Source organism: Musa acuminata, chromosome BXJ3-8, assembly GCF_036884655.1.
Source record: "Musa acuminata AAA Group cultivar baxijiao chromosome BXJ3-8, Cavendish_Baxijiao_AAA, whole genome shotgun sequence".
NCBI lineage: Eukaryota > Viridiplantae > Streptophyta > Magnoliopsida > Zingiberales > Musaceae > Musa > Musa acuminata.
In genome coordinates, this window is record NC_088356.1 from 17,716,058 (window position 1) to 17,742,500 (window position 26,443).

The 26,443-nt window shown below is 39.4% G+C and overlaps 1 protein-coding gene across 2 annotated transcripts; it reads right to left on the reverse strand.

Moving 5' to 3' along the window:
- Positions 1-997: 997 nt before the first annotated feature.
- Positions 998-24,827, reverse strand: LOC135644612 (calcium-dependent protein kinase 16-like). Of its 2 annotated transcripts, XM_065162341.1 has the most exons (7): positions 24,000-24,827; positions 22,181-22,324; positions 21,330-21,482; positions 4,834-4,949; positions 4,554-4,721; positions 1,456-1,686; positions 998-1,379 (listed from the first exon to the last, which is right to left on the reverse strand). In XM_065162341.1, exons 1-7 carry the CDS (start codon positions 24,652-24,654, stop codon positions 1,230-1,232), a joined length of 1,617 nt encoding a protein of 538 aa, XP_065018413.1. In that variant the 5' UTR covers positions 24,655-24,827; the 3' UTR covers positions 998-1,229. The 2 variants fall into 2 exon arrangements, with proteins under 2 accessions (XP_065018413.1, XP_065018414.1); XM_065162342.1 differs by lacking the exons at positions 998-1,379; positions 1,456-1,686 and adding an exon at positions 1,816-2,111 and having other exon boundaries at positions 24,000-24,792.
- Between the last annotated feature and the right edge of the window lie 1,616 nt (positions 24,828-26,443).

Below are 26,443 nucleotides of genomic sequence, written 5' to 3' on the forward strand. Positions count from 1 at the left end.
GCAACGAACTCCCCAACTCCCACACTTATGCACAATACCCTTTTGCTTGCTTTAAGAATGAATGGACATGGATATAATAATAAGATGCTGCTTGTTCCCTTTTGCTTTAAGAATGAATGGACATGGACATAATAATAAGATACTGTTTGTTCCCTTTTGCTTTAAGAATGAATGGACATGGACATAATAATAAGATACTGCTTGTTCCCTACACTTTAAAACTCTCTCTTGTTGTCTTCTACTTGGACGAAAGTAGTTAGCATACGCAAAACAAAAAAGAAAAAGCATCTATCAAGCGAGCGAGACGTCTCTACTCGCTAAGGGCAAAGGCCAAGCACTACTAATCGGGAAAGCAGAGAACTCCTCCGTTTTCTGAACCGACAACAAAGATCAAGCCGAGAACGCTGTCGACAATGGAACCGCTGGTTGGGCATGAGAACTGAGAGTCGATTTGGCTTCTTAATAATAAGATCAAAGATTGAAACTCCAACTTCGATTTCTGAACCGACAACACGGTCAATGGTACAAGCACCCGACCCCTCTTTCAAGGGAAACCTCACAACCATGGATTTGCCCTTTTGGGAATAGTTTATGTTAGAGCATTTTCACAATAAATTAATAATAATAATAATAATAATGATAATAATAATAATAATAATAATAATAATAATAATAATAATAATAAATAAAAATAATAACAACAATAACAAGAATAACAACAACGACAATCAATCAATCACAACAGAAACGTCATAATTTCATTATAAGATTGCTATATTCCGTGACAATGGCATGGCCTACCCTTAGATGTAGCGTCGATATGGCGTTCCCGTAGATGTAGCGCCTGCAACAATAAGAGCAGGCAACTTACAGGTGTACTAACTACTAATATGTGCTCCCAGCGGGAACTACTTACTTTTTAGTTGTTGCATCGATCAGCGTTGCTCTCAGGAGGATTTCATCAGAATATACTCTAACAAGCCCATTTAATCCATCGTTCAAAGCAACAGTCATCATGCTCAAATAAAAAGTGCAATTTAAGATTACAACATATGCACTATTGTACAACACATCAAATCCAATGCAAGCGTCGGGTACCCATCACGAGGGTCAAAGAACTAATTACATGGTAAGCCAATCAAGAGTGGTTGGTTGACCTAACTAGAGGACTTCCGCCGAAAAGGAAGGGACCAATTCTCAACAAATGGATGAGACCTCGGAAACGTAATTTACTCATTGCCCAAGTTTAGAGACCCGTCCTTCATTAGTCTGACGCTCAGACTATTGAACCTCCCTCTCGAGTAGTGGCGTGAAGCCTTTCTCCAGTCTGTTCCAGTTTTCATCATTGCCACGAATTCATCGTAGCTAATTCGTCCGTCCTGCAAAATACAAAAAAATTATACATGTCAATGGTTGAATGTAAGTTGGCCTCCAACGATAACATATATCGGTCACCTTGTCAGTGTCAACTTCTTGTAAAATATCATTCGCCACATCAATGCTGTCAGCAGCTCCATCTTCCGCCAATGCCTCCTGAAGCTCCTCTGGCTCGATATAGCCATTCTCATCCTTATCAAAATATGAGAAGGCTCTTCTGAGATGCTCATCATTAGCCATCCTTTGTAAATGAATAGATACAGCAACAAACTCTCCATAGTCTAGGGTTCCTTTACCAGTGGCATCCACCTGTTTGGTCAAACTCGATCAATCAGATTATGCAGTCTTCCTCTTCTGAGCAAGCAGCATTGTCAAACGGAAGCAATCAATAATATTGCAGTACATGGTGCCTACATCCTTTGCAAAATTGTCAAGCATGTTCACGGAGTTACAATGAGCTCAGGACCTTCATTTGCTCAAGCAAGATATATGACCCGAACATGAAGAGTTCTTTAGCTAGTTTAAATAAAATAAGCTAACCAGACTGCACAAGTACGATGTGGGCGTAACATGTCAGTAAACCCTCGGATTTAAGCAAACCTTTGGTTGCCCTCCAACTTGTTGTAAACTGCTAGTCTTGTTGCAACTAGGCTTTGAACCTCCCCTAATTGGTATAAGAGGCACCTTTGACAGTCCAGAGCCTTGACAATTCTGTTGACTGCAGTCCGTATCAACTTCAAGTCAAAATAGCAAGTAAATTAGCTGGCCTTGCTGCAAATATTGCTGGTCGCTGAAAATAGACCAACATCGGGCTCAAAGAGGCCCTAAACTGGCTCAAAACATAACAAAATGAGGCTAAAAAGGGCCCAAATAGAACTTAAAACGACCATAATATGGCTGACCAAGTCCAGCACTTGTCAACCTGGTCTAGACTCAATCAGGGTCTGTTTGGGTCTAATCCACTTGGAACGAAACAAGTATAAGAAATTAGTTGAAGCGTCAATGTACTTCAATATGGCAAGTAAGTGTTCTAAAATGTGGTCTACAAGGCCACATATGCATATGTGGCCAGTGATATGGCCACATCACAAAACCAAATTCATAGAGCATGTGCAGCCTCAAGATGCACTCTCATCACATATGTGGCCATATGTTTATGTGGCTGCTTATTAAATCTGTACAAACAGCGGCATAGACATGCAGTATAAGAAATTAGCTGAAGCGTCAATGTACTTCAATATGGCAAGTAAGTGTTCTAAAATGTGGTCTACGAGGCCACATATGCATATGTGGCCGGTGATATGGCCACATCACAAAACCAAATTCATAGAGCATGTGCAGCCTCAAGATGCACTCTCATCACATATGTGGCCATATGTTTATGTGGCTGCTTATTAAATCTGTACAAACAGCGGCATAGACACGTATATGCAGCCACCTATAACAATGAACTGGATATGTGGTTCACATATAGATGAATAAGTTATAGCTACCATCTGAGGTTTACATATCTTCCTAGGTATCATCGTTTATTCTGGTATACTATATTGATAGTATTTAACATGGTCAATGAAGTTCTTAATTACAACACTTTTACATGGATTCTGTAGTGCGTCACTTTATATTGTTCCATATTTAAATCACATATATCTTTGTTGTTATTTTTTGATATTTTACTGTTTACTACATATATACGATACAGTGCCTTGACTGCCTACATACTGCAGCTGCTGCTCTTTAGAACAATGGCACCACAATATTGCACAACAAAGCTACTAATGGGCAGGTGAACTGATACTGAAGTATATATATAGTGCAACCAATTTGGACCTTATCAATATAGGCACTGGCAGCTACGGTGTGTCCTAAAATGCCATTAGACTCGGTTGGACTGATTAAATTAATTTTCAACTGAGTCTGGTCTTGCCAATCTGATCCTGTTGATATCAAGTTTTCACCATTGGTCGATTCCAATTCCGATTTCAATGTCATGACCTATAGTTCAAAAGATATGGTCAGTATACCACAATAATCAAATCCATATAACCATTCTCTCTGTCTAGGATTTTATTATTCAATATATGTAATTCATGGCTGTGACATCATTGGCATTGTTCTCTTCAATTTTGTCTTTCAATGATGTTGGTTTTCCAGTGACTAGTTAAGAGACAAAGGAGAATGACCACAAACAATGTTTCCATGGACCTCGTTTGCTGCATGACCTTGCAAGGTGATAGCAACAAGATAGATTGACTAAATTTTATGAGTTTTAGCATAAAATAGAAATTAGTAGCTTATTGCAATGTTAAACATTCTTTTATCCTTTACTTTTGAGGGGAAAAAAAGAGAATTTAATGAATATAACTCAATGGAACCCAAAATTCAAAAACAAAACCAACTGATATAACTTTTGACTTATGATGTTTCTCAAGCACTTCTCATGTAAATCTGATGATACAAATTTCATTTTTAGGTTGTCAAACCTCATTTCACAGAAACTTCTTTAATTTTGTTTCTGTTTGACTTGACCTGGCCCAGTTCAACCTGATTTAATAGATCTCATTTTCAACGTAAAGTTTAAGAATTCAGATCAGTTTGGCCTCAAGTTGAGAGATATAGTTGCATGTCAGGTTCATAGCAAGTAATTAAACAATCTGTGATATATAGTACAATATCTTCCAACAGATCAAGAAGGGAAGATAAAACTGTTCCTATTTGATCTGTCACACTACAGTCTTGACTGATAAGATGCCGAGAAGCTTGAATGTCTCAGGTCAAAAGCTAAGATGTACATTTTTCTCTGCTTTGAAGAATTGTTAAGAGCTTAGAACTCCAAGAATATTGTATCTATGAATTTAGGTAATCCATGTAGTTAGAACTCAACAAAAATGAAACATTTATTCACTAGTGACCTCTTTATCCTTCAGTTGCAAACTAGTGGACTGCACAGCAAACCTAGGCCTGAAATCCAGTGTAAAAAGATAGACTACAATTATAAGTTTGAACTTTCTAAGTCAAAGCATCAAATATAATTGGATTTGGAACAAGTACTAAATGGAGCACACTGTTGTCAAGCTGAATGCATCTGATACATGGCAGGCGACCATTATTTTTGTTGTCGTGCCTAGGGTAAAAAGCATTTTAGGAACAAACATATAGGAATTGAATACACTTACAGCTTCAATTAGCATCTGCACTTCAGACTCCACAAGATGGGAACTGGATTTTGCAAGCCCAGTTTTGAGTTCCTCGTATGAAACAATACCATCATTGTCAACATCCATCGTCTTAAAAAGCTCTTTTATATCTTCAACTTCTTCAGTGGATAAATGATCAGCGATAACCTAGTTTTGCAAGAAAATATTCCATCAAAATTAGAAGAAGATTTGGAGAGCTGAGACTCATAACATGGTTTTCAAACATCTGATGACATAATTTAAGAAAATATCAACAAACCCTTAAAGCTCTCCTCTTGAAACGATTCATCCTTGAAAATTGTTTGAGCCTCGACTTAACCACATCCCCTAGAGGTACGTTTGGAGCTTTTTTAGCATCTTGAAGCCAAGGATGTTCTGCAAGAAATAAGAATAAATAAGGATCACTTCGACATAATGTGTGGGTGGGAAGAAACATAAAAGAGTCACCAACTTGGAGCACGCTGTACTGTACTAGAAAACAGTCAGTGCAATTGATGCACACTGTACTTGGTGATTTTCAATTTATAATGTGACATGCATGTGCTTTCAAAACCATTTTATACGACAATTCATTACTATTATGTCCATGCACATGCATTATTGCCAAGATTGTAGCTGAAGCAATCAAGGCACTAAAGCACACAATCTGTTTGGCATAGTTGGCAATGAGTGAATTTTGTTATTTGTCTACAAAGGCAACTCATAGTTTAGATATTTAGTCTGTAATTATCTTCGAGACATTTATAGAATAGTATGTCATTTGTTATTTAACAATCTTCACTGTACTAGCATCCCCGTTTACCAACTGGTCTACAGTCTTGTAGTTTATGAGTAAATCCAATAATTTTACGTAGAACATACTTTCTGTTGCAAATTAACATTTTAAAATGTATGCCTTGATGCATGAACATTACTTTTCATCTATTAGCCTCACAGAGTCCTGACACATGGCAACAATAACTGCTATGATGAACCAGCTATAGTTAACTGCCATCACGCATAATAAAAATGAGATTAACTCACATAAACAATAATATCACAGACTTGTAGGTCCAAAATGGGAGCCACATTCTTTCTAGAACTCACAAATAAAAAGCTGCATGTCATAGCAATACTGGATACCCCTGGGATGGGAATTTGACATGAGATAGAGATTTCACATCCACCAATTATCGATCCATTTCTGCTAAGAAACTATAACTTTTAACCAACAATTTATATTTGATTGAAAGATAGAAGTTAATCTTGAACTTCAGATGGGCATGCCAACATCTTCATGCAATGAAAACTCTTCATCTACAAACCTCCAAGATTCATTTTTGTACTCTGTTACAGTGATTGGAGATAACAAAACTCTGGTTGTTGATCTGCTGCAATAAGTAAAGCATTTATAACTCTCATCAAGTCTAGATTGATAAACACCCCAAGTCTTAATGTTTGAGTGAAGCTATGGAAGAAACAAGCTACTCTCAGTAGAAGTAACATGACATTTTTTAGAATGTTAACTTATAGAACCAAGGATTAAGATTTCGCCTAGACCGATCCGTAATGACCGACACCTACCAATCTTGGTGTGAACTGGGATGCAGACCACCTTTTTTGGATGGTCCGGATCAGTTTATTTTTTTCTGTAAGACCCATATCAATGCATTTCACAGCCATTCAAGAGCTTGGCAGCACTGGGCGTTGCCCATGCCACAAGCCTGCTGCTGCCTATTGCCAGGTCGGTACTTCCCCTCCATCTCCTCCTCATCGTCTGATAAGACCCCTAGGGTTTTATCATAGAAGAAGTGGAAAGAAAAGAGATGATAACTTCGAGGGGATCGGCCTCCTTGATCACTTCAAAAGCTGGAATACTATTTCATAGATGATGAAAGAAAAAGATACATCCATATTTATAGAGTTCCACCCCTAAGTCCATCAGGACTTGGACTCCTAATAAAATAAATAAATCTCAAATAAGCCCCTATCCGACTCTTACTGGACTAGAAAAACTTAGAAAATAAAAGGGATCTTAACAATTCATCCCCCTTCAAATCAGCCTTGTCCTCAAGGCTATGTAGCATCAAACTCTGGGAGCTTCTCTTTCTGCACTTTAGTCATAGGATATCTACAGTGCATCCCAACCCGTTGATCAAGTAGGGTCTCCACTTCGTGATAGTGTAAGCAATGGGCCGGCCTTTCGATGTAGTAATCATTACAATCTTCTGAAGAACTCTCTCCATCCGATGGTTAGTGGCAGTTGTGACCTTACTTCTACGTCTTCCCTTTAGGATCACCTGCTTTCCATTAGTAAAAAACTTCATGATTAGTTTAGAAAAATTCCAAGAAATATCACCCAGGGTTGATAGCCATTTAATTCCAAGTACCACTTCAAAGTCTTCCAAGGGTAGCAAAAAGAAATCCACAAGCAATTCTTGGCCCTGTATAATCAGTTTTATCTTCGAACACTTACTATCACAAGTTAAAATCCATCCATCAACAACCTTTACTTCGAATTTGTCACATCCTTCAATGTGGTAAGTCAATAAGTCAGCAACCTTGCTGTCCATAAAATTGTTAGTGCTAACAGTATCAATTAAAACCATAACAGGCTAATGTTCCAAAGTTCCTTCAATTTCATAGTTTGCGGGTTAGAGTAGTCGGTTAATGCATGTACTATATGTGTGATAGGTCCAATATCTTCATCAGAATTCATACCTTCATGATCGGAGTCCACATTGTTAGCTTATGATTCCTCTCCAATTGGTTCAATTATCAGAAGTTGCCCTTGTTTACATCGGTGCTCCTTACTCCACTTTTCATCACAGTGCCAGCACAAACCCTTCACTGGTCTTTCCTTGGGTTATTCTCGAGTTAGTCTTCGGGTGTTAGGGTTTCGATTGGGAATAAATGAGGCTGGTGGCTTGCTGATCATCTATTTGTTGTCACTTCTATTTCAACGATTCTCCCTACTGATTTTTCCTTATGCAAACGTGCAAATGAGATTGCGCTGTTATAGTGTGGGCTTGGTGAGCTTTGACTTCGTACCGGATATTTGAATTAAGTTCGTCGATAAATGTTCCCACCAGTTATCGTTCGGAACAATCTCTGACTTAATTTGACAGTCGTTTAAATCTACTCTGATATTCTTGTACTGTAGAAGTCTAACGAATTTTGGCGAGCTGCCCATCAACATTCTCATATTTAGATGGTCCAAAGCGAACAAGAAGTCCTATCTTGAATTGCTTCCACGAGGGGATCCCGTGACAGGTTTTGTACCAATCATACCATTGGATTGCACCTCCATCTAGTTGAATTGAAGCTATTTCCACCTTGGATTATTCTGGAGTTTTATGAAAACGGAAGAATTTTTCTGCCCTAGAGATCCAACTGGTTGGATCTCCATCTTCCCATATTGGGAATTCCACCTTCATACGTGGGTAGCTTGTGTCCTGTTCTTGGTTCCTTTTTCCTGTGCCTCTAAATCGGTTCAACATAAGACTTGAACTTTCATCTTGTTGAAACTTGCTGAAGCTCTTTAAATCGTTAAGGGTTTCTTGTAGCCGGTTTTCAATTCTAGTTTCCAAGGCTTCTAGTTGGGCTTTCACTGAGTTAACAGTAGTCATTGCGTAGGATTGCAAATCTGTAATCCCCAGTTCTTGTTTTTGATGTCTGGTCAAGGGCATCAGCACTGCCCCTATTCAGTGCAACTTTCAACGTTGAGTACAAGGCTAGAAGGCAGCAATGATGGCGCGACTGGGAGCAACTTCGCCAAGGACTGTTGCCAAGGCTGGGAGGCTAACGTCGGCTAGAGGCAACGTTGAGGGCATGGCTATGAGGCAGTGATGGTGGCGCGGCTAGGAGCAGTGTTGCCAAGGGCTAGGAGCAGCGATGGTGGCACGGTTGGGAACAACGACGATCGGCGTGGGGGTTGCTTTGTTTCTGTCGTACCATGGGATGAGACGCTGGAGATGCCGAGGGATGAGACGTACTCTGAGGGATCGTTGTATCGCCCAATATCGGCGGTACGTACTGGTTCGACAGTATACCGATATGCGGACCGCTCGCCACCGGGCGGAACACTTAAAAGCGCCCTGTATCAGACGATACAGGGTTATATCGGGCGATAATGATTGAAATTTCGACCATTACCGCTCGATAACGGTAACAGTCGATTTCGACCGTTACCGCTCAAAATCGACACAGCTCGGTACTCGGTAATTGTAAATTTCGAAAGCGCCAACCGTTACCGAAATAGCTCGAAAGCGCCCTTCGTTACCGTAACAGCTCGAAAGCCCCAACCATTACCGAGCTTGAAAGCGCCACAACACAACTCGGTAATGGTTACCGCTACCATTACCGATTTCGAAAGCGCCACAACACAGCTCGGTAGCAGTTACCGATTTTGAAAGCGCCACGATCGTTACTGCTCGGTAACAGTGCTCCAACGGTCAAATTGGCCGTTGAAGCCGTTTCTCATAGGTTTTTAAACCCTTCTCCCATATTTCACTCTATTTCATTCTTATACTTTCTTAAACTATCTCAAAATCTTTTTTTCTCACATTTGTGCTCTCCTAAACTCTACAAAACAACGATCTGTGAATTGAATCGAGGTTAATTTGGGAAGATTAAGAGAAAGAACTTTCTAATCAAGAGATATGCATTCTCTTTCTTTAATTAGAGAGTAATTAAGATCTTTAATATTATGATTAGTGTGTTTAATATTGATTAAATCAAAATTAGACACTTAATAGGTCAAATATTTATATTTCATGCATATTAAATATTGAAAGATATTTATGATAGTAAAATAAGTTTAATTAGGTTTTATTAAAGTTATTGAATGCTACGATTAATCATTTTAATGATGATTTAATTGAAATTTGATCAATTTTATGTCAATTCAATGTGTTTAATACCAATTACGATGTTCGGCATATTTATAGTATTGAAAGAGAAATAATTAGTGGGTAATTAACTATGTTAATCATGTAATTATTATATCTAATGATAATTTCATCGAACTATATTGGATCAAAATTACATATTTAATACTTCTTTTATGTGTTTGACATATTTATGATGGTAAAATAGGTTTAATTAGGTTTTATTAAAGTTATTTAATGCTACGATTAGTTATTTTAATGATGATTTAATCAAAATTTGATCGATTTTAGATCAATTTAATGTTTTTAATACCTATTAGTGTGTTTGACATATTTATAATGTTGAAAGAAAAATAATTAGTGGATAATTAACTATGTTAATTAGGTGATTAGTATATCTAATGATGATTTTATCATAATTTGACCTATATTGGATCAAAATTATGTATTTAATGCTTCTTTTATGTATGTAACATATTTATGATAATAAAATAAAATTAGTTATGCTTTAATAAAATTATTTAATGCTGCGATTAGTGATTTTTTATCGATATTTGGTCAATTCAATATGTTTATACTTTATAGCTTATTTGATTTAAATTTAGTAAGATCATGACACCAAAGGAACAGCCATATGATAATACATGGGTTCATGCAGGCAAGATAGATGGGACCATCATCATTGGCAATGTATTTATTGTGACTACATTGGCAAGGATGGAGGAATAACTCGAGTGAAGATGCATTTGATCGACAGATATCCTGATGTTACAAAATGCAAGAAGGTTCCAACGGAGATCCGTAAATTATTTCAAAGCAAGCTACAACAAGCAAAGAAAGATACAATAAAAACAAAGGCAAGATTTGAGGAAGAATATTATAGGGCTACGCAGGAACCAATTTATGATCAGTATGAGAGTTGCGGCGATCAAGTTGACCCGGATCTCACAGTTGGGATTCGTGTATCACGATCGACGAAGCAATGAGGCATCGACGACCTAACTCACAATTGGAGCATGGCAGTGGTAGTGAAATCCATAGGTCGACCGGCATGAGGCAACCAACTGCTCCTTAGTTAGGCCGCACTAGTAGCATGAGGTATGGTGGACTCCGTGATTTTATAAGAGGTCTTGGCAGGAGGTCCGCACCAGATATTGTTGATATTGATCCGCAAGCCTATGCCCCACAAACAGCGAAACAAACACAGATTGACGATGCATACACAAAAGAAAAGAAGCGGGATATTGGGAAGGCAATTTCAAAATGGTTCAACTTCCACAAGATTCCAGCCAACACAGCCCAATGTTCATATTATCAGAGCATGGTCTCTTTTATTCAAAAGTCTAGCACGGGGATCCAACCTCCAACACCGAGAGAGATTTACGACGTGTACTTAGATGAGGAGGTGGCAGAACTAAAGGATTGAATCAAATCCTTCAAGAGGCAATGAGACGAATATGGAGTAGCACTGATGTATGACAGTTGGACAGGACCAACAAGAATGAGTATCATCAACTTTCTTGTTTATTGCAACAGAAGAGTGGTGTTTCATAAGTCAGTTAATGCTTCTGAAAAGAACAAAGATGCAAACTACGTTGAGAGCTTGATGGACACTATAGTAGAGGATATCAGACAACAATATGTTGTCCAAATAATAACCAACAATGGAGCGAATTTCAAGAAGGCCGATTTGCAATTGATGGAAAAAAGAAAAACTTTGTTTTGGACTCCATGTACAGCTCATTGCATAGATCATGTTGAAGGATATTGGTGAGCTAGACGCGGTCAAGAATGGTGTAGCTCGAGCACAATCAATTACAAAGTTTATATATAATCATCATTAGGTCCATGTTTTAATGCAAAAGTATGCAAACGGTGAGATACTCCGACCTGAAATTACTCGATTTGCGACCAATTTTATTGTATTAAAGTCATTACAGCAAAAAAGACATGGCTTGAAGGTAATGGTCACCTCACAAGAGTGGTCTAATTCCAGATATTCGAGATTGAGCGATGGAAAGAAGATAAAAAAGTCCATTCTTTCCTCTAGATTTTGGGAGACCATGACAGAAATCATAAAAGGTATGGAACCACTTTATATTGTTCTCCATAAGATCGATATGGACAAGCATCCATAGATGTCGTATCTTAAATATATGATGATTTCAGCAAGAGAGGAGGTTAGGAAAGCATTCAAAGATGATTTTAAGGCCGACCAATATGTACGGATCATTGATTATCAGACCGAAGTTTATATGGATCAAGATATCCATAATACAGGTAAATTCATATACAGAATAATTTAATTTATTATTTTTTAGACAATAAAAAATCATACTAACAAAATTATGTCTTGTAGCGTATTATCTAAACCCGGCAATTCAATATCGATATGCTTTCGGAACGCAAAATGATTTACTAACGACACTACGAAATGTTATATATCAACTCTTGCCAAACACTACTGATGCAGCCGATGCTCTTATGGAGGGTCGATTATTTCGAGAAACAGTTTGTTTATTCTCCGACATTGTAGCTATATCATGTCGTTACACTATGGATCCTGGTGAGGAAAAGTTACACATATTGATTATCAATTATATTTAATGTTAATTATTTGTTATGCTAATAAAATCTTATTTATATCTTTTTGCAGTCAAATGGTGGCTATAATTTAAAGGGCATGCACCACACTTAAGGAAGGTTATCGTTTGTGTACTTTCACAAGCGACAACATCTAGTGGTTGCGAACGTAATTGGTCGACGTTTGCATTGATTCACACGAAGGTCCGCAACAAACTCTCCTACAGACAGTTAGAGAAACTGGTATATGTCCATTATAACATACGGCTAAGATTGTGATATACTGAGCCGGATTAAAGAGCCAGAGGAACAAGATATTGATCTCATCGATCTCCAATTTTACAACGAAGATTCAAAGTCGATGTTAGATTGGGTTGAAGTAATAGAGAACCAAGAGGATCCTCTATTTGATAAGGCGGGAGATCCTCAGCATCCTTCGCGTTTTATCACCTTGGCAATAGAAGAAGAAGAAGCACAACCCCAACAAGTGGAAAATCCCCCTCGATCACAACGTGGCAGGAGTCAAACAACATCGAGTCAAACTGCTCAAGGAACTACAAACACCCAACGATCACAGTCGTCCGCCTAGCGTGCAAAGGCAAAAGGGAAGGCAATAGCATCAGTCGCATCGTTGGAAAGAATCGAGTTGGGCGACGAGACACCTTCACAATCACATTCAGCAACTCGCTCAATCCAGAGACATGACAACAACATGGACAACAATGCCTCGACGGATGATGGCGGTGATGCCAAGCAGTCATTGGTCTCGTCTACACAACTTGAGGGTGGTGCATGGACCGAGGAGCAATATTTTACACATGCCACCCAAGATTTAGATCATGGAATTCGACAAGGTACTGGCCAAGTTTATGTGCAGAAGGGGAAGGAGAAGGGTAAGAAGAAGGCAGTGGATGAATTTGAGCAGATACGACAGAGCCTACATGATGTAGACATAGAAAGAAGCTCATCATATTCACAGCCGTCGTATTATTGAGAATTATACGGGCAACAACAATACAGTGATAGTTGGTCATCCTTCTCTGAGCAACGGTATGATACAGAGTAGTAGATCAATAATGAAAGTAGAAGCTCTAACATTCACCAAAATATGCCTCAGGAGCTGCCTTGGACAAATATGATTCATGACGATCAGCATATGATTATCACCACATTAATGCATCAATGGCATACGATGTATCAATCCACTATGTTGTGGGATTAATTTCATGATTGGATCCAACAAACATATAATATCGATATGCAGATGTATAGGATCGAGGACCCCGATCCACCACGCTGTCATAAACTTAGCTGGTTTTTCCTAAGTCGTGCGACACCGTTGCATGTCCGTCCGCAAATGTCAGCTTCCCCAAAACCTCCCATGGTCCATTAGGACATACAAAAAAAGAAAACGGGTTAGAGAAAGCGCCTTACTCGGGATCCACAAGCAATTATTTCAGAAAACACTTCATAGCCAATGCAAATTACAAACAGACTTTACAAGCTCTAAATGGTTGCACGACAAAGGGTCAAAATGGTCCACTACAGACCGAATATCTCTCACAAGTATCTACATGACACAACCTTTATTTACAAGCCTAAAACGGCCACCAAACCCAACTAAAATGAGGCTATTAAGCCTTCGACCGTCCCTCTACATGTTGTGTAAAGCATGAACAAACCAAAGGACACGGACATACATAAGCATTGCATCAAACATCCTATTTAGAATTTTGTCCGTGACATTCTCCCCTACTTATTCCTTCGACGTCCTCGTAGAAGCCTTTGCCGACACTACAACTCCTCGTCTTTGCTGAGTCTTCATTCTTCTGCTCCAACTGCAATGCGCCTCTTGGCTCCCAGCTGCTCTCCCCTGCTGTTGTTAAGTAGTCGAACTTTTGATCCGCCATGCTGCTTCAACTAGCCAATGACTCTGACTCAAGTGTGGGGTTAGCTAAGTTGTATTGATCCCTGTTGGTTCCTGTGGATCCTTTAGATAAAGGAAAAGACCATCCTTACTATACGCCAGTTTCTCAAATGCCTCATGCTGCTTGAACTGGGTGGATGCTTGTTGGAGCTTTAACGAGTATCGCCTCACAAACTTTTGAAGTTTTGGGTCCTTCCTCCATAAAATTTGCCCATCGACTCTTCTTTCACTTAGTTGTCACTTCCAAGTAGATTCGCATCACTTCCGCTTTCGATTGGCATTCTATTGAGAAATGAAGCGGATAATTTACTCTCAGTAACACTAATCACCATTGGTGAGGATTTGACAACTATTGTCTTTCATTATCTTCGAAGGGTCTTTGAACCTATGCAGAGCTCCTCTACTGGATAGATAAGCGAATTAGGGTACTCGGTTTCACCCATTCTCTTAAGAGTTGAGAAGGCAAAGGTTACTTGACTTCACCCGCCTCCTCGAGTGTTGTACTTCATACATCGAGCTGGTTACTGACCTTCGCCTGCTCTTTGCTCACACTTCTAAAACACTCGAAGTGTTTGCACTCCTTGCATTGAGTTAGTTACTATAATTCACCTTCTCAATGCCATCGAACTCCTGGAATGCAAGAAGTTTTCATCCCAACTTGGAGCAAGTCTCTTGTAGTTTTGGTCACCTCTAGGATTGTACCGTCTTCTCTATCAACCCTGTCGCCCACTCCCCTGAGTAGCAAAGGTACAACACCACGTACTACCTGCTTCGTTCCTTAGTCATGCACTCTTGCAAGACCCGAAGTCCTTCACTTTCGGCTATCTTGATGAGAAGCTCGTTGACACCGGTCTTACGAAGTTCCTTGGCCTCTGCCCTTCAGCCTTGTCTCGGTACTTGGAGTTTGCCTCTGCATGCTCCACCTCCTCGGCCTCTTTTACGACCAAGCGCTCTCCCTCCATGAGAGCAAGGGGTCGATGACTTCACGGAAGTCCCGCCTCTACGATACCTTGGCGCTACCATGCCCATAGCCCTACTATCCGTCGCCTCACATCTGCATCCCTTTCTTCACGATCGGTAGATCTGCCTCTATGGCACTCCTCCGAGTCCACATCCATTCTAACCGATTCTTGATTTTGGGTAGCTATGTCTCTCTGGACTCGTCGTCGCTTCCTCGCCCCTTTCGACCTCCTGCTTCAACACCTCTGTGTTCTCCAAGCAGTTCCTCTTTGGTCGATGGAAAGACAGACTGCAACTCCCATGCATGGCCTCTGCCATCATGTTGTAGGGTTTACACCGATTCTATTCTCCTTAGCTTCCTTGGTAGCAACGTTCGCTTACTCGACCTTGTCCTCTGACTTGTCGGGCTCCCTTAAGCAAATAAGGGCTCTGGAGTAGTCCAACTCTCCAGCTGCTTCGATCATACCTCTACATGATCAAGTCTCTCCCATGGGACTCACTAGTACTTGCATTCGAACTTTTGCCTCGGTAGTACACAACCCTCATATGCTGATGATCAAAGCTTTCATCTGATACAAAATTTGATGCACGCACGGAAGACCTGCCTCTGCGATACCATGGCCTTCACTCCTTGAATCCATAGCCCTTCTTGCCGTCGTGTTATTCACCGAAGTGGAGCTCTCAGTCGATCCCGATTATACCTCCGTATGATATAGTCCCTCACGGGATTACAATCTATGTGTATCGCATTGCCACGAACTATTCCACTACGATCCGCTGCACCATGTCGCCTCCTGGTGATATCTCCATTACATTCTGATCATTGTGGGATGAACTTAGATTGCGATCCCTCCATGTGTGGCCTCTGCCAACATATCGTAGGGCCTCTTCCACCTTTGATTGTGTTCGCTCCTTTGGCAATCGACCTTCATCCACCCGCTCTTGGGTGACACCTAGATGAAGCACAGCTCTAGGACAGTCCGTTGCCTAGTAGCTCCCGAAGTCCACCGACTTCGCTGAAAATGGTGCACCATTGTTTGGATCCTGGGCCTCTGTCCCCCCCACCAGCACAATCTCCGCTACGCACCGCTTCCTTCATGGTGAATGGTAGCACTACGGCATATTTTTCAAGAGTACCCGCCTCCGTGTCCTCTTGTCCCGTGCCAAGGCCTTCTGATCCCAATTTCGCCTCCGCAAGTTGAGTCGCCTCAGTTCCTCCGTCAAATGCTTCTCTGAGGTAAAATGCATATGTCTCGAAGCTCCCTTTGTCTTTGGCACCATGCAGGATGAGTCCGCTCCATAAGAATGAAGGACTCGTGGAATGACATGATCCCTCTCTTACCTCTACAAGAGTTTATGTCCTTGACCTCTGTCCAAGGAAAGCTCTGTGCTTCCACTCCATGTTTCATCTTCTATGTCGGCTCCCTTCATGCAACTTGGGTGCTTCGCCAAGTTACACCTCGGTTGCTCCCCTCGTTTTGCATTGAGTTAGTTGATGGTGGCTCTTGCGCCCACCATTCTACGGGTCAGCCCTCCATTGAGTCCGATCTCCATATCGACTCCAAGTGTGCCTTCATTTGTGTTGCCTTAGTGTCACGGACTTAGCTAGTTTTGCCTAAGTCGTGCGGCACCCTTGCGTGTCCGTCCGCAAAGGTCAGCCTCCCCGAAGCCTCCCATGTCCCTTAGGACCCACAAAAGAGATAATGGGTTAGAGAAAACGCCTCATTCAGGATCCACAAGCAAACATTTCCGAAAACACTTCATAAACAATGCAAATTACAAACAGACTTTACAAGCTCCTCCGAGCGACTCCTTTTCCCTACATCTCCATGCCCGTTTTCCCCCAAACAGTCACGCGTGCCGACTACCCTCAACGCAGCCCAGCTAGGTCCCCCACGTTTACATGCCAAGTGTTTCTATGAGTACTTGTCCCGCTCTGATACCATCTGTCACGGACTTAGCTGATTTTTCCTAAATCGTGCGGCACTCTTGCGTGTCCATCCGCAAAGGTCAACCTCCTCGAAACCTCCCATGGTCCCTTAGGACCTACAAAAAAAGAAAACGGGTTAGAGAAAGCGCCTCACTCGGGATTCACAAGCAATCATTTCAGAAAACACTTCATAGCCAATGCAACTTACAAATAGACTTTATAAGCTCTGAACGGTTGCACAACAAAGAGCCAAAATGGTACACGATACCGTACCGTACCGTACCAAACCAAGCTCGAAACACCGGTACGGTACGATATTTCAATCCTTGATCGTGAGCGGTCGAGGGCTGAGGTTGCGGCGGCTGCTGTCAATGCCGATAGCAAAGAAGGAAACAATGGTGATCGACGACTACAGTAGAAGGTGCGATGAGGCGGTGGGGGATTTGCCTTGTTTCTGGCATTGCATGGGGTGAGACGTTGGCGGCGCCAAGGGATCGCAAGCGGTCAAGGGCTAAGGCTGCAACGGCTGCTGTCAATGCCGGTAGAGAAGGAAACAACGGTGATCAGCATGGGGGGTTGCCCTGTTTCGATCGCTGCATGGAGGAAAGGCTGTTGCCGAGGCTAAGAGCCAGCGGTGGTGGCGCGGTTGGGAGCAGCGTCGCCGAGGGCTAGGGGCAGCGAGAGGGTGGTCCGCTGGCTGGGAAACAACTGCGATTGGTGTGGGGGTGGTCAGCAACGATGGCCCTTTCTCACTCGAGCGGGATGGGGCGCTACTACCGACTGCTATTTTGAGGGCAAGGCTTGATGACAACTACGGCGGCGATGTGATGTGAGGAATTGCAATGGGAATGTCGAGAATCGCTGCTCTAATACCAGATGATAAGACCCCTAGGGTTTTATCATAGAAGAAGAGGAAAGAAATGGGATGATCACTTCGAGGAGATTGGCCTCCTTGATCACTTCGAGGGCATCGGCCTCCTAGGATTTGTCAAAAGCTGGAATACTATTTCATAGATGATGAAAAGAAATAGATACATCCATATTTATAGAGTTCCACCCATGAGTCTATCAAGACTTGAACTCCTAATAAAATAAATAAATCTCAAATAAGCTCCTATCCGACTCTTACTAGACTAGAAAAACTTAGAAAATAAAAGGGATCATAACATCGTCCTCTTTTCCTTATTCTTCTCCTTCCTCCTGCTTCATTCTCCTTCTTCTCCTTCCTCTTTCCTTCCTTTTACCTTCTGCTTCCTTCTTCTTCCACCCTCGTAGCAGCACAGTGGTACATGCTGACATATTATGTGTTGGTACACCAGCATTAGTCAAACCTATACCGGTCCAACCAACCATGGACCGAAATGGGTCCGGTACCTGAAATTGAGTTCCTTGAATGGTACAACAAAATCAATGTTTAGGAGAACTTATTAAGCATTGTTTCAGTTATGCTAGTCCCTCAAATATCACATTCTTATCTCGCTCTTCTCTTTCAATACCTGCAATAATTCTACAATGAAGGAAGGTTTATATTAGATATTTGGGCAACTAGTCAGTACAAAATCGATGAGGGAAGTAATAAGCCAATTCAACTTACTCTGCCTTTCCACATACAATGTGTGCAGCCATGAAATTGTGTTTTGATCAATATCAGATGAAACATTGGTTTGACAGTTCAGAATTTAATTCAAGTAAAACAAGGACAACATGGCATCAAAGAGGATAGTACTGATTCTTTTGAAAAACCCTTCATCAACAATTTATTTTCAACATTACTATCTTAATCGTTTCTTTTCCACTATCACCCTGTTGGTGCAATATAAAGACTTACAACCTACATAGATGCATACCAGGATCTACTCTGATACCAGATAGCCCAGATGTTTACGAGGAACACCCACAAAGAGAGAAGAAAATAATTTCACAACATGGCAATTAGGATCTACTCTAATGCACAACCTAATTAAACTATGATGTGCATCATCTTATATAATGTTGTGTCCTCATCTTTTTTATCTTTCTTTCATTTGCTTGTTCAGAAAGTCTTCTATCTTTGTGATAAGAATTGGAATTTCAGGAACCTAATGAGGATCGCACATTAGTCTCCTAAAAGGGTAGTATGGCACTGTGTTTTGTCCCCAATTATTGACGCCCACTAATCGGCCATGTACAGTTGAGGAACTGATATGGATCACTAACCTGTCATAGCAATATTTTGGCACACAATTTACCCATAACTTGTATTGTATTAAAAAATACTTATCAGAAGATTTCTTATTTTTAAGTATACCAATCACTTACTTTCAGACTTGAAAGTTCACTGTTCTCATAGGAAACTAATCTGTAAATCACAGATATTCTAGAAGAACTTGGTTTTAGTTCAATTACCATTTCACCAATATGAGAAGCTCACATATTTTTTGTTATTGCATCTGCCCATAATCCAAGATGACTACATACCAAATGCTTAAGTTATAGATGATATAATCGGTTAAACACTCTTGCTAACCAAAAATCTGGTATTTGAGAATAATCAGATGTTTCAAGATAATGATTTTAAAGCTGATCATTAGAAACAAACTTATACTCAATGCTTCAACCTAAAAGTTTTAAAGAGAAAAAAAGGGGGAAAAAAAGTAGAAACTGCTATATACAGTACCAGGGTCGAAAATAAAAATCAAAAACCTATTTCAAATGAGAAAACATCACTATAGACAAAGATGAGCCACTAGAATCATCATATCAACAATTACTAACTACACCTGTAAAAATAGTATGTTCCAATTCACCAGTAGATATCTACTGTTTAGAGTAGAACACGACGCTAAACTATTTGAGAAAGTAATTAAATAGTTGGCTTTAATCCATTTCAATTATTTGAGAGTCTAGAAACAAAAAGAAGTCCTTGACTGATTCATATTTGAGTCAGGAAATTGTGCTAGTAATTGATATTGAGATTGCAGAACTTGATCCAACAAACTATATCCAAACTCCTCCGCCAGAATGATGAGATCAAACTTGTTTTACTTAGGAAGCACATGCTGATGGAAAACTTTACTTTCTATCCAAAGCACATTATTTGATACAACAACAACAACAAAACCGCAAGTCCCAACTATTTAGGGTCAGTTATATAGATCTTTTGCCACTATTGAAATATGTGAAAGATCATATGTTTGGTTAACATTAGAATATTTATATCTTTACTTGTAGTTTTTATTAAAATATTTTTATGTCTTCATCTACCTCTCCTCAGACCACTAACATTAATCATCTCAACTCTTCTAATTATCGCCTCCGTTGATCTCCTAAATACATGTTCATACCATCTTAAACAATTCTCTCTGTATCCTCTATCGAAGCGATACCTAGTTGTTCACGAATAAGCATATTTCTTTTTCTATCTTTCCTATTAACTTCACACATCCATCTCAACATTCTCATCTCAGTAATACAAACTTCTTATTCATATTATTTCTTAACTAACACTCAGATCCATAAAGTATTGTTGGTCTAACAACTGTTATATAAAACTTTTCTTTTAATGTAATGCACATTGTTTGATAAATAATAATATTTATGGCATGTATCATCAATGCAATGTTTTGTTGTGTGTGCAAAATAGTACAAACTATCTTCCTAAAAGAATTTATTGAAGAGAAAAACACAACAGGAAAGTTGAGAACAATGGAAAAATCTGATCATGGACTCCATAGAAAGAATATAAGACTGACCTCTAGGCATCCAATTGCAATGACTAAAGAAAATACAAAAGCAGAAAAGTGGCAAATAAATTTGATAGAATCAAAATTTTAAAACAAAGTTGACAAATTTATGTTTGTTAAATACAGAAACTGATAACCGATAATCCAAATGAAATAACTAATTCAAGTAGATGAATATAAGTTGATGGATGTAGAAAACTCAAGATTAAATTAAAAAAATCAAGATTAATGAACATGCAAATTGTTTAAGAAAATAAAAAGACAATCCAGTGCACAAGACTCAAGCCAACTCATGATCAAGGAAGGTGTATGCAACCTTGCTCCTGCAAGCAGAGTACTCACTTAAAAGTCAGACCCTGGTCACCTGAGTTGTGAAGAAGCAACCTCATTGTGACACCAAGGTTCACTCTCTTCTTTAAATTCTAAGATATAATTTCAATTCAAAAACTTAGCATGAAAATTAAGTTCACAGAATCTGGCCTCCAATTTAGAACTAAAAGAATTTTATTAGAAAAGCTTACATTAAAGTCTACCTAGACACTAATCACTTCAAAAATATCCTCCGTTTCTAGCTTTAGCTTAGTTGTTTATGGAACTCAAAATCATGGCTATAAGGTGTACAAAAAACATTTAATTATTAGCACGAGAAAGTAATAAGGATGATTCAGAAAGCAGAATCTGCCAGACAATATTTGAAGTGCACAAATAACAGCAAAGTGGCAAAAAATCCTCTTAAGTGCAAAAAATTTACAAGATTTACCATACCAAGCACTTGCTTTGCAGTTAGCCTAAGCTTCGGGTCATGTTCCAACATTTGCCGAACAAGATTCTTCGCATTTTCTGAAACACTTGGCCATGGTTCACGTTTGAAATCGATAAGTCCCCGCAGAATAGCTTGGGCAACTCCCTGTTCAGTTTCTGCAATTTAGACATTGTATTCCTCATCACAGAAAGCAATTTTACATGCAAATCTAAAAAGAGAAAACAGAGGTCACTCCAATAAAGAATAGCAAGCGCCTAGAGGGCAGTTGTGTTGCAAGTTTGCAAATATGAAGAATGGACATAGACACATCATCATCCAGACACATCAACACAGGAAATTTTTGAAAAAGTAGAACAAGATGCCACAAAAATCATTCATAAACTAGTAAGTATTATTAACGTATATTGATAGACTATGTTAAACTATAATGATCTATAATTTATAAAAGACTATGGCAATTATATATGTAATCACAATGGCCCTTAACAAAAGTACTACAAGCTTGCACAAAATATTGAGGATAATTCACATTATAGTATCAAATATCCAAGAGACACATATTTTGACATTATTCACTAACACCTATTACCTAGAAGCAAATACATAGATGATATAAGCATCCCACATATACAGGCATAAGATAATATAAAAGTAAATATAGACATCCTAGTATGTTTTGAAGCAGTCCAATATGTTCTAAGAAGAATCCAACCAGTGTCAGTGTCTGACACAAACTAGGACACGATAAAAGCATTTTGAGGATTTCATAAGTTTGCAACTAAATAGCAGTAACAAGTGCTACATAAGATAGAAAATCATACATGGTTGGATTCCACTAGAAGAATAAACTTACCTGCCCAAAATGGGGGAACCCCACATAATAGAATATAGAGAATAACTCCAGCACTCCATATATCTATTTCTGGTCCATAATTCCGCTTTAGAACTTCAGGTGCCATGTAATATGGACTACCAACAATCTCAGAAAAACTTTCACCTGGAATGGCAAAAACGAATATTAAAGGCTTTCTAAATTTGAACACTGTGGTTGAGTTAAAAGGAAGAAAATTTACATATGTTACTGCATAGTTCTAAATTTGACACATCTACATGAATTCCCATAAGAACTAGATTAGATGATATTATCCTACAAAGATGATTATAAATTAAATTAAAATACTTCAATACTAAAAGCATATGCTAAACCTTACAAGTAATGCCTATGTAATTTCATATCCTATAGTTGGAAAATTGAAGGATCAAAACTTCTCTAATTAAATTTAAAGGTCCTTGAAAATTATTTTAGCAGTAAACACGAAACTATTCCATATACTTTGACCAAAATAAAATGTATCTATGCATGTATTTCATAGAAGTCATTAATATTACAGAAGCTGAATGCAATAGCCAGTTAACAAAAGTAAAAGAGATGACAAAGCCACTGTGGTGCTAACATTCCATTCAACTCAACTGCACCAAAATGAAAGCTTTATGGGTGAGATCTACAACTTGTCAAAGCTGTATACACACATGAAGATATGACTCAACGAGATACATCTACAGGAATCAGGCAATGCATATAATTTTTATCTAGCTTTGACATACTTTCCATTCAATAAGGAAGACCACACCAACACCAGCCAATTAATGCAATAACATTTTGACCATTTCTGAACACCAAACACAAATAAATTTTCATTCTATGAAAGAATTGATTTTCATGGTTCTTAATCCAAATTCTAAAGAAAACATAGTTGACAGTACAAGGATAGCCTAGAGATCATATATAATTGTTGAAAAAAATTATGATGTAACTAATGACTTAATGAACTGCTTATTTACACCTCTATGTACCTCGTCTGATATGATTTGTTATCAGCAATAAATTTCAGAGGAAATTAGAAGGATGACAAATAAATAAAAGGCAGGATACAACTTGGTCTGGAAAGTCATACGACCATAGCACGCCGAGGCAAAAGTCATAATGGCATTAGAGCAACAATATTCTAATGGAGGTCAAAAGAATTTGACAAAGATGGGACACAAAAATAAGCCTCACTTGAAGAAAAAGTAGAAATAATCAATGTGGATCCCCTTGATAATATTCATAACAAAAGGGAATGAGGAGCACAGTTTAGACCCACCATCATACCTCGGTGTATCTTGGTAACACAACTAACATTAGATTATCTTCACAAGTTACAATATGCATTACGATATTCATAATTTCATGAGCAAAAAGCCAACAATAAATCCAAGTGTTACCAAAGTGCAATTTTGCCCTCTCCACAACAACTTGGATTCAAAAGCATTAAAAGAGACAACTCTCAACAAATCAATGATCTAGTTTTCCTGTTTTTTCCTTTATTAGACACACCAAAGTGCAAATTTGCTGCCTAAAACAAAATGGCACGGGCTATAAGTGTGTTGCATGTTTCCAGTGGCTCTAATGTGACAAGCAAACTAACTCAGGCAAGTAGATTTGTCAGCTAACATTTCTTCGGGACAAGAACAGTTGCAACTGATAAGCCTGAACTCCGGGCCAGTATTCTCACAAAGGCAAGCTCGATATCTTGACTCAGTTCAAAAGTGAGTCTTACGAAGTTCAGTGCATTCAACGAAATCTCCCACAGTACCATATAATCATAGATCCCGAGGGAAAGAAGACTCACCGGGCTTAAAGAAGATGGACAGCCCAAAATCGATGGCCTTCAAGGGCGAATTCTCCTTCTTGCTAGCAAAGAGAAAGTTCTCCGGCTTGAGGTCGCGATGGATCACGCCGTGCAGGTGACACAGCTGCACGACCTCGACGATCGTCCTGGTCACGGCCGCGGCCGCCCTTTCCGTATAGTGCCCCCTCGCCACGATCCGATCGAAGAGCTCCCCGCCCTCACAGAGCTCCATCACCAGGTGAACGGCGCCGTCGTCCTCCCGCGCCTCGCGCAGGGTCACAACGCTGGGGCTCCGAGGGAGGTGGCGCATGATGGCCACCTCCCGCCGCACGTCCTCGACGTCCACCGCCGTCCGGAGCTTGCGCTTCGAGATCGTCTTGCACGCGAGCAGCTCCCTGGTGTCCCGGTCCATGCAGAGGTAGGTGACGCCGAACTCGCCGCGGCCAAGCTCACGATCGAGTACATACTTCTCCTCGATCCCGCCGGCCGACCTCACGTCGCGGCTGAGGACGGTCAGCCGCTTGGAGTGGCCGGCGGCGGTCCCCCCACCGCCGCCGCGGTGGAGATTGTTCTTGCCGGCGGAGAGCTCGTGGTGGAAGTGGGTGCTGACGTCCTCTCGGGCGACGGCCGCCGGCGAACGGCAGCAGTTGCCCATTGTGTCGCCGGATCCGGCAAGGGTTTCGCTCCTGCACCGCCTTCACAGAAAGCAAGGAAGAAAATAGCTAGGGTTCTTATGAGGTCGGTCTCACATCATGGATGCGGAGCAGAGGGAGGAGAGCAAAGCAAGCTTCCAAGAATGGAATTTAAATCTAAAAGGAAAGAGAAAAGAAAGGCGGTGAAGAGAGTATAAATTAAGGAAAGGTCTGCTTTAGTCTGCTGCAAGCTGAGACCTTTGTCGGTTTATAACGGCCATCTGTTACAACGATTTCGGAAGAGGAACGATGCGTTATCATGTTATGCGCATAGTAACGGAGGGAATATACCACGAGAGGGAATGGGGGTCTCCACCGTAGGTTATGATTTTAAATGGCGATTGGCATGCTTTTGTTTTCAGAATTATATAATGCTGCTCGTAAGAACAAAATTATAACGTAACGTTAATATCACTGATAGAAGATAAGATTTCTTCAACTATATGAGAAAATCTCTTTACAAAAATCTTCTGTTGAGGAAAATTTTTCTCATAATTTGTATAAATAGGAGAGGGAACATGTTAATGTATCGAAGCATTTTCATTTCTTCGATAAAGTTTTATCTCTTCTTCAATAAAATTTCTTCAATAATTATTTTTATATTCTATTATTTTCTTCAACCATTTCATCGAGGGGTACCATAGGATTTGCTTTCTCTTAATTTCTTTTCTCCATTCTCATTCATCGTTCTATCCCAGCGAATTTGTGAAAGAGGCATTCTTTGTTACGATCTCACTCATCAAAGGCTTCTCCTGATCGGTAATCTGATTTATTCGGTCGATAGATTTGTTTTGTGATGATGATGGCTTTGCTATTGATGTTTATGTAATTTAAAACCGCTTACATATCCGAGACTAGTTTAGTTTCCTCTTGTTGTAGTGAGAGAGAATCATGCCATTATCAAGGGTGGATTGTAAGCAAAAGAGCAAATCCAAACCACTGACTCCCTCATTCCAAACCACGCCAAAGAGACCAGATTGGGTGCAGCGTGCAAAGCAGTATCGACGATGAGACGAGAAGAAGACGCTATAACAAAATTATACTCTCTTTGGGCTGGTTTTTTGTTTTTTTTAACTATAGATGCTTTTTCGATAAATAAAAATCACACACATATATATATATATATATATATATATATATATATATATATATATATAATCCACAACTACAATAATAGATATTTTTATCCTACAAATTAAAGTCATAATAATAGTTTAGTTATTACCATGATTATTCAATTACAATAATAAATATTTTTGTCTCCGTGTTTAGTTATTACTGTAATTATTTAACTACGGTAATAGTTTAATTATTTGTCACTGTGATTATTGTTTATAAATACTTTTACTCTGAAAATGTTACCCATAGTAATACTTCTCTCTTTTTTTTTACCATTATTTAATTACATAAATAGATACTTTTATCCAATGAAAGAAAGACAACCATAATAATACACAAAATACTATGATACACTAACCACAATGATTGTGTAGCTCACAATTCAAAGGCAGTATTATTCCATTAGTCACATCAATTTATATAAAAACCATAGCACTGATATTCGACTGCATCCGATGTTATATACAAATGCAAACAAAGCAACTTTTTCTTAGAAGATTTTAAAAGCACGATATCAAAAAAATAAAATAAAATAAAATAAAATAAAAGATATCCTTCCTAAATCTTCTCTCAAAGTTAACGTGAATAATAATAATTAGATGCATAAATATAATTATAAAATCATATGATAAA

Excerpts from the sequence above, each read along its gene's own strand:
- LOC135644612 (XM_065162341.1), bottom strand. The coding sequence starts at position 24,654 with ATGGGCAACTGCTGCCGTTCGCCGGCGGCCGTCGCCCGAGAGGACGTC. Across the intron at positions 21,483-22,180 it reads GGTTCCCCCATTTTGGGCAG|AAACTGAACAGGGAGTTGCC; the intron begins GTAAGTTTATTC and ends TCTAAATTGCAG. Across the intron at positions 1,380-1,455 it reads AAGAAGTTGACACTGACAAG|GACGGACGAATTAGCTACGA; the intron begins GTGACCGATATA and ends TGTATTTTGCAG.